This window comes from Drosophila takahashii, chromosome 2L (assembly GCF_030179915.1).
Source record: "Drosophila takahashii strain IR98-3 E-12201 chromosome 2L, DtakHiC1v2, whole genome shotgun sequence".
NCBI classification, from domain to species: domain Eukaryota; kingdom Metazoa; phylum Arthropoda; class Insecta; order Diptera; family Drosophilidae; genus Drosophila; species Drosophila takahashii.
In genome coordinates, this window is record NC_091678.1 from 37,751,570 (window position 1) to 37,760,968 (window position 9,399).

Genomic DNA, 9,399 nt, shown 5'->3' on the forward strand with positions numbered 1-9,399 from the left:
TTTGAACAAATGGAAATGTTTAAACAATTTGATTCACGGCATCCCCTTCCACATGCCTTCCTTATCTTCTATCTCTAATCCAATAGAACTGAAGGGATAAAATTTGGTCACTAGCAAATTCCACCCAGAACGGAATGACCTAAAAATCTAAAAAAAATCAAATTAATTCGGAAATAATTAAGCAGAGAGTGTGACGTAGAGATTAAAACAAAAAACGACCCCAAAGTGCCCCAAAAATCGATTTGTTTTTTTTTAATGTTTTCTTTTGCCATTTCTCAGTTATAAATGTTGTTAAAATGGTTTACAAATGTGATGTTCATATTCTTATGGCATACCCGCAAATAACGGCATTTAAATTTTTTGGAGATTCAGCATCCTTAACGAAGTCCCCCAATATTTTCAAATTTGGCTAACCTGATGTGACGTCACGCCTCCCCATATGTTTGTATGTATGTTCTGCTGGCGCATGTATGTATGTTCTGCTGTCGCACTTTAAGTGTGACCGCGCAAGGGGAAAATGAAAATACCACAGCCAACACATTTAAAACGACACTACCACACTCAACACGTTTAAAATGCGCGGTTAACAAAATCGATTATATCGCAAATCTTTTGTTTTGCGCCTTTTTCTTAAGTAAACGTTAAATTTTAACGAAATTTTCCTTAAAATTGCTTTTGTTTTTTAAAATGCAAAAGCCCGATCAGCAAACTATTTATTAGTTTCCAAATGTTGAGTTATGGACAAACTTTGGATTTGTAAAAAACAAAAACAAACAATGATTTGCTCTGCTATGTACACACACACGCACAAAATAAATATATCCAAAAAATGCGCATTTTACACACACAGCCATTAGATACATATATGCGTGTGTACGTTTGTGTGTGTGCATTGCAGCTGACGAAGGAATTGAGATTTGATCAAATTCAAATTCCAGATAATACTGATATCCTTTTGCTAAAAGAATATTTCATTTACATTTCCACAACATACTTACATAAGACATTTTGTAACCGATTTTTGTGAACTAAAATTTAAATCGCATTGATAATATTAAAAGAACATTAAATATTCAAACCAATTGATTCTCTTGCTCTTTTTTACACGTGCCTCATATTGTTTAAACAAATTCAAATAAACAACTTGATTCAAGGCTTCCCCGCCCACCTGCCTTCCTTATCTCTAAAGATTATAAAATGAAAGACCGATTTTTAGGGGGATACGACCACAGCCTAAACCATAAGAGCTAGAGCAGCCAAATTTTTTCACAGTATTCCACTTAAGCTTAGCTTCTAAAGTGGTTGGAATTTCGAAATTTTGATTTTAGGTCTTGAAAGGGCCTAATTAGAAATCTAAAAAAAATTTCGATATCCCCCATAATTTGGGGGCTACATTTAAAATTAACTTTTCGATTTAAAAAATCTAAACCGCTGCTCCGAACGAGATGATTTTTTGGTAAATGGTTATTCTATGGCCCAAATGCTTAAGTTTAATTTTTTAAGTTTTTAACATTTTTTTAAAGTATTTTTAACGAATTTATTTTGATTTCCTAAGTTATTGCGTTGCATTTTGTGGAAGCCCGCCGAGAGAGCGAAACCCAGAGAGCGGATGGCAAAACAGCGACGGCCGAGAGAGCAACAGCCAAGAAATGGGGAGGGTAGTGCTGAAGGGAAAGGGGAGGGGAAAGAGGCAATTTAAGTTAAATTTGTTTTGGATTTTAAAAACCTAAACTCCGATCAAAATGATTTTCGATCAATAGTCAGTCCTGTGGATCAAATGCTTAGGTTTTATTTTTCATTTTGTAGCAGAAGTATGAACCTTATTTAATTTCCACCATGGAAGAAAATAGAAAATTACTACAAATTCTGTAAGCAAAGCCAAAATGTTTCAAAGTTAAATATTAATCTTAAGATTCGAACTTTTGACCAAATACGTATGTACATCTGTATATTTGGATATGTTTTGATTTGCTTATATGTATGTACAATACATGTACATTAGGGCGGTCCACATTTGTATGGAAATTTTTAAGGTGCTACTCTCACCCGCTTATACGGTGCGCAATGTGGTATTCAAGGTATACCAAAAGAAATTTTTTTAAAAAATCGTGTTTTAGGGTCTGCGAATTGGTTTCAAAGTTTATCACCCATACGCACTGTTGCCTTTGATCAAAAAGTTTTTCTGATCAAGGTGGCATAGATATCAACAATTCAGTTGATGTTTTACTCTCACTTTTAACCAATTATTCCACCGAAATTCATAATTTGACAAGACAAGAAATGGGAGAACGATTTAGTTCGACCAAATTCAAACTGTTATACATGTCGTATGAGTAATTTTAAAGCAAACTTTGAAGACGTTTCGCAAGGTCTAAATCTCGAAAAAAAAATTTTTTGTTTTTACATACATTTTTTGCATACTTTAATATACCATGTTAAGGGGTGAGAAAAGAATTTCATTTTTTGGACCGCCCTAATGTACATACACACAATGTGTGTGTATGTTTCTATTCGAAAGTAGATAATGTGCTTAAATACAAATAAAATGATTTATTTCCTTTCAGCCAATGCAAAATTGGAAGAGTTTAAAATTAATAATTATCAATCAAATGTGGAATCGGAAAATAATAAGTTACTTCGCTACTTTTGTATGGGATGTCAATCTTTTCGTGTGTGTACAAATGTTTTCGTTTCATTCAAAACAATAAATTTAAAAATAACAAATTCGAATTTAGAAACAAGTGTAAACTTGCGCGCAAATTAAAATTGCATTGATAACATTGTAATTGATAGAAAGTATAAAAATGCACTTCTTTTACTTAGATCGCATTCATTTATTATATAGCTCTACCAGTAGTCTTCGGAATCTCTCTCTTGAAGATTCTTCTAGAAAGGATGTTTACGCAAAGGGTTTCAACAAACGCGCAAATAAGATATAAGAAAGTCCTGACAACCTAATTTCCAAACTGCAAACTAATTTTGAGCGAACGAAGTCGCTCCGGGTATAGCTAGTATATAATAAATTTTTTAAAAAAATTTAAAAAAATATTTAATAAATTACGTAATACAGAAAAATAATAAATACAAAAATTTTAAAATTATTGTTTATTAAATGGACGGTTAAATAAATAATTGTAAGTTTTTAATAGATTAAAAAAAGACTTTTTACTTATTGTCATTCAGAAATTGTCAAAAGACTTAAAACTTAACTTTTAATTATTAACAATTGTTAAAGGACTAGTAAACGATGAGAAAATATGAATCCATAAGGATCCGATAAGAGTGAGAGAGAAGACCTACATGCTGCGACGTTTTTTCATTGAAAAAATCCGAGGCCTTGTTAAAACAAATTCGATATTTTAAAAACTAAAAGTGGATCCAACTTTTTACAAAAACCGATTGTAACTAACAATATGACGCAAGTATTAAAATAAAAAAAAAATTTTTTTTTTGGGGGATTGTTTAAAAAATTTTTTTAAATGTTAATTTGTTTTTTTTTTAAGAAATTAAAAATTTTTTTTTTAGAAATTTTATTTGAAAGAAGACGTTTTAGAGGAATTAATGCAAAAGACATTGAAGTCAATGAAGTCATGAAGATACAGATTTTCAATGAGAGGGTACTTTTTCAAATTTGACAATTTTTGGAAAACTTAAAAAAATTCTAACTAAAAAAATAATTTTTTATCGGTCAAATCCTGATACACGTGTTTAAATTTTTTTTTTGTCGAAATCTGTTCGGTTTGAAAAGAACGGCCTATGTATGTATATTAGGGTGGGTCGATTTGGGACCCCAAAAATCGTATAGGGGGAACGTAATCTTTAAAGGATTCTAAGCCATATTGGCGAACATACTTATGGTCTAAAATGATGTTTGACCCCCCCCAAACGCGAATGAAAAATACTGTTTTTTTGAGAAAAATATCATAGTAGTCAGCACATTTATAGTACTGAATATCAATTTCAAATTTTTATTTTAAATTTAATAATACATCTGAGCTGACTACTATGATATCGGTAGACCTTACAGAAATTCCATTAAGCTGAATTTTTCAAATCTTGAGTTATCGACAAACTTTGGATCTGTAAAAAACAAAACCAAACAATGATTTGCTCTGCTATTAGGGTGGACTTATTTTGTATGAAATTTCTAAGGCCATGCTCTCACCCCATCATGTATCCTTGTATCCTTAATCTATTGAAAAAAGAAAACGTAAAAAATAATTAGTTTTAGGCGGTGCGCAACGGCTTTAAAGTTTATTACGCATTTTTCAGATTCATCTAGATGCCGTAGACTTAATTTAATACTTTGACAGTATTTTAAAAAGTATCTTAATCACTTTCCCGAGCTTTATAACAAGGGATGAAGTTGTTGATAAAATTCGAGTCCCTGGGAGACAATTACAACTTAAAAATAACAATAATAACGTATAATCAAGGACTTTTAGAGTACAATTTATAAATATTATGGTCTCTAAAAAATAAAAAATTATACAATTTAATTATTTTAAATAACCTTAATTTAACTTTAAAAATACCAATTAAAAAATGTTTAATAAATTACATAGCACAAAAAAATAATTAATAAAATAAATTAAAAATTATTCTTTATTAAAAGGACGGTTAAATAAATAATTATAAGATTTTAATAGATTAAAAAATGACTTTTTACTTTTTGTCATTCAGAAATTGTCAAAACACTTAAAAGGTAACTTTTTATCATTAAATTGTTAATTGGTAAATTGTTAAAGGTCTAGTAAACGATGAGAAAACATGAATTCCATAAAAATTCGATAAGAGTGAGAGAGTAGACCTTCATGCTACGACGTTTTTTCATAGAAAAAAGGCGAGGCCTTGTTAAAACAAATTCGATATTTTAAAAACTAAACATGGCGTCACCTTTTTGACAAAAACCGATTGAAACTAACAATATAGCGCATATGTTTAATTTAAAAAAAAAAATTTTTGTGGGGAACCCGTAAAAAATTTTTTTTTTAATCTTAATTTGTTTTTATTTTTAAGAATTTAAAAACTTATTTTTTTGAAAAAATTTTTTTTAAAAGAAGAGGTTGTAGAGGAATTAATGCAAAAGACACGAAGTCAATCGGATTCCTACAACAGGCGATACAGATTTTAAATAAGAGGGTATTTTTTAAAAATTCACGTTTTTTGGCAAACTAAAAAAAAATCTAAAAAAAAAATTTTTCTTTTCGGTCAAATCCTGATACACGTGTTTACTTATTTTCCGAATAGTACACGTAAAAAAGTTTCAGGGAAATCAAAAATGTGACCCAAGAAAAGGTGTTCGGTTTGTAAAAGAACCGCCCATATGTACTTAGTTTCTCTCTCACCGACTCGATCCATTCTTTGAGGAATTATATTTTTTATTTATTGTTATATTTTTGTTTTTCTTGGACGTTGATGCACTATGGTAAGTACAATCAAGTGGCCCTTACGACACCAAGCAATGCTTGCAATGCTACACCGTTTTGGGCGAGTAAACGAAATCGCGGACAAAGAAGACAATTTCACAATAGACAATTAAAAATACATGCAGGTCAAAATACGAATAGTCAAGATACATAAAATAAAACTTATTAGTTGCTAAGTAGGATAGTATTATTGATTTAAAGATAGGCAGTGAGTCGGTAGTACATAGTGATATAGTCTATTATAGTCATTGCAGAGTACTCTAAAAGGTTCATGCATGGCGTAATTGGAGATACAATGATTTAAAACTAGAGGAATATAGTTTCTTGTGAATCTATTTGGCACATTAATATGCAGGCGACCCAGTAACTCGGCACTCTCCACATCCCCATGAATAAGATTCCTAATAAACGTAATACCAAGCATAGTCCTTCGATTAACTAATGATGGTAAGTTAATTAGAAGTAGTCTACTAGAGTAGGATGGCAGTGTTAGGCTTGTATCCCAGTTAAGTCCCCGTAAGGCAAATATTAAAAAGTTTTTTTGCACAGACTCAATCCGGTCTATATGCACCCCGTATTGGGGACTCCAAACTGGAGCGCAGTACTCAAGAATTGGTCGGACTAATGAAATAACCAGGTCTTAGTAACATAGGGATCATCGAATTCCTTCGACCACCTTTTGATAAATGCAAGCACACCCCTGGCTTTATTTACCATAGGATCCATATAGACTCTAAGCTCGTCAGCATGCGTTATTCTATCTAACCCACAACCGCTTAAAGTATAAGGGCTGACACGGAAAAAGGTCATTAGATTACACTTAGAACCATTTAAATTTAAATCATTATTCATGCACCATGTTTGAAATGCATTTAGATCAGATTGTAAAGCTAAACTTTGTGCGGGATCATTAAATTGCAGGCACAACTTAACGTCGTCTGCGTACATAAGTACACGTGAGTTCGTTAGGACTAGAGGAAGGTCATTTATGAATAATGTAAGCAGGAGCAGACCAAGATGACTTCCTTGTGGTACACCGGACGTAACTCGGATTAGGGATGATAAAGAGTTTTTAAAAATGCTTAAAAAAGCCTTGAAATACCTCTGTAATTACATGCCTTCAATTTGCTCCCCTTTTATGAAGCGGGATAACAAACGATTCCTTCCATCTATGCGGGAAATCTGACGTTTCTAAAGACAAAGTAAAAAGTTTGTGCAATGGTCTACACAAAGTCTCAGCGCAATACTTGAGCACACATCCAGGGACTCCGCCAGGACCCGGAGAGTAGACTGGTTTGACTCCTTGCAAATCTAAAAGAAGTGAGCTTTCACTTATAACTGGACAAAAAATAAAGTTTGATTTAGGCATCTGACGGACTTGTTGTTGAATAGGTGGTTTGGAAAAACTGTGCAAAAAGATCGGCTATGGCCTGATCTGTGTCTGCGGCAGAATTTTCAAATTTAAGGGTTGATGGGTAACTTGAAGATTTACGCTTAGTGTTAACAAAATTATAAAACTGTTTTGGATCCTGTGTAAACTGCGTCTTACAACAAGCTATTTAGTTTTTGGAACACTGAGCGTTAAGCACGGTAAAATCCGACCGAGCACTTAAGTATCGGGAAAAGGCAGCTTGTGATCCGGAAGCTCTAAACTTTTTGTACAGTCCAGACTTCACATTTTTAAGTCGTGACAACTCTGTACTAAACCACGGAGGTTGGCTAGAAATTTTAGGATAATACGTAGGAACGCATGTATCAAAAACTGCGTTTAATACATTATAAAATATATTAACAGCTTCAGTCATATTAGTACATAAGTACAGATTAGACCAATCCGAGCAAGCGATAAGGCTACTGATAAGTGCAAAGTTTGCTCTACGAAAGCAGATATTTCGAATAATTTTGTACCCGTGTCAACAGTCAGCTCCAGCGTTGTTTTTTGATTTTTGGTTGTTGTAGTAACTTCTCACTTTTATCCCCTCTTCATATGGGGGAGCATGCTTTTCCACCACCATCCCTTCCCTCGCAGTCATCCCTTTGAGAAGATTAGTTAGAAAATGCTAAGTTTGTTAGAAACCGAGTAGACAACAACCTGGTTGCTAGGACACGGTTCACATTCACCCCTCCCTCGCCATCAAATATTCAATGGAATCAACCAATGAAAATAATGCAAGTCTAATTTTTTATATTAAATTTAAGGAAAATATTGTCTTCAACCAATCAATTCGTTGCAACTCTAATTTCTTATATAAAATTTAAGGAAAATATTTTCATCAACCAATCAAAACTTTGAATTTTTTAATTTACAAACTAAAGTTTAAGTTCATACTAAAAATCTATTCTCAAAGTTATATTTAAGTCAGATTTTCGCTAAATTCATATCAGTGTATTCAAATTTCTTGAAGTGAACTACTCTTTTTACTAGTTTCGAAAAATAGTAAAGTGATTGTTTATGGGGAAAACAACGAATATGCCACCCTTATTTTAGTAACAAATAAAAACGCACGAATAGGTTCTATTATATGTATATCATTTATTCGGAGCGGCAAACGGACTGAGTCTTAAAGCTTGGCTCCACGCTCTTAATATATATATGCAGGCCTACAAAGTAGTCGCTGAATAGATAAGCGACAGCTTTAGAAGAATGAGAGAGACGGCGACAAAAGATAAGCAAAGAGCGCTGCAGGTGCCGTCGTACACCTATGCGCGCATGACTAGGAGCTGGCGCTCTGCTCCGAACATACTCCCCCCGTTGGAAGAGGTAAGGTTCCAACTATCTCGGAATCGATGGGCAGAACGGCTAGTTTGGCGACGGCTCGCTTGATCAGACTCGTAGCTACACGGACCATAGCTACTCTGATGACTCCGTCCCCGCCGGGTATGACTTCCTCGATGCGCCCAAGCTGCCATCTCAAGGGTGGAACGTTGTCCTCCTTCAGCAAAACTATACTTCCAACCTTGATGTTAGACGTTTCGACGCGCCACTTGCTTCTCTCTTGCAGAAGGAGTAAATACTCGCTGCTCCATCTTTTCCAGAAATGTTGCTGCATCTGAGTCACACTGAGTCAAATGCGCCGGTGTTAGCACCTCAAGGTTTTCAGCATTTTCTGAAATTGGACAGAGTGGACGTGAGTTAAGGATGGCAGAAATTTCATATGCAAGAGTTCTTAATTCATCGATGGCTAAGACGGATGCACCGACGACTCTGTAGAAGTGAAATTTAGCTGATTTCACAGCAACCTCCCATAAGCCACCGAAGTGCGGGGCACGCGGAGGGATGAACTTTCAATCGATCCCACCAGCTAAACAGCCTGAAGATATCGATGTTGTGTGGTGCTCGCTCAAAAAGAGCTCTTTCAGCTCGGCAAGCTCGCTCTTTGCACCGACAAAGTTGGTAACATTGTCGCTCCAAATGGTACGAGGACTGCCTCTAAGGCTGATGAATCTCCTCAGCGCTGCGATGAAAGAACCCGTAGTGAGATCCTGGACCACTTCCAAATGAGGGGCCTTCGTGGAAAAGCAGACAAAGACGGCGATATAGCACTTGTGGGGTGCCTTATTTCTGACCTCTGCCTTATGATAGAATGGCCCACAATAGTCCACTCCTGTGGTATGAAAGGCCGGATTGGGCTGCACTCTATTTGCTGGCAGGCTACCCTTGACGTGCTCCCAAGTAATAGGCTTCATTCTGAAACATCGGACGCATTTGTTGATAACGCTGGCGACGAATTTGCGGCCTCTTATACTTTCCTGTTTTGTGTTTTTTGCGGTTTTGGAATTTGATCCCAGTGCCAAATTTACTCGAGGTATATTTTTCACATTTTATTTTCTATTTCTTTAAATCAGGGATCGCAAGTAAGAATTACTTTTTTAAAAAAATTGACAAATAAGTCTTATTTTTCAATTTTTATTATAAAAGTTGACAAATAACTCTTATGCTTCAATTTTTATTATAAAAATCAACAAATAT

At 34.3% G+C, this 9,399-nt stretch overlaps 1 protein-coding gene across 1 annotated transcript; it reads right to left on the reverse strand.

Moving 5' to 3' along the window:
- Positions 1–8,714: 8,714 nt before the first annotated feature.
- On the reverse strand, positions 8,715–9,116 carry LOC138914923 (uncharacterized). The gene has a single exon (XM_070219629.1). It carries the CDS (start codon positions 9,114–9,116, stop codon positions 8,715–8,717), a length of 402 nt encoding a protein of 133 aa, XP_070075730.1.
- Positions 9,117–9,399: the final 283 nt, after the last annotated feature.

Bases quoted from the DNA above. Each gene is read 5' to 3' on its own strand.
- LOC138914923 (XM_070219629.1), bottom strand. From the start codon at position 9,116: ATGAAGCCTATTACTTGGGAGCACGTCAAGGGTAGCCTGCCAGCAAAT.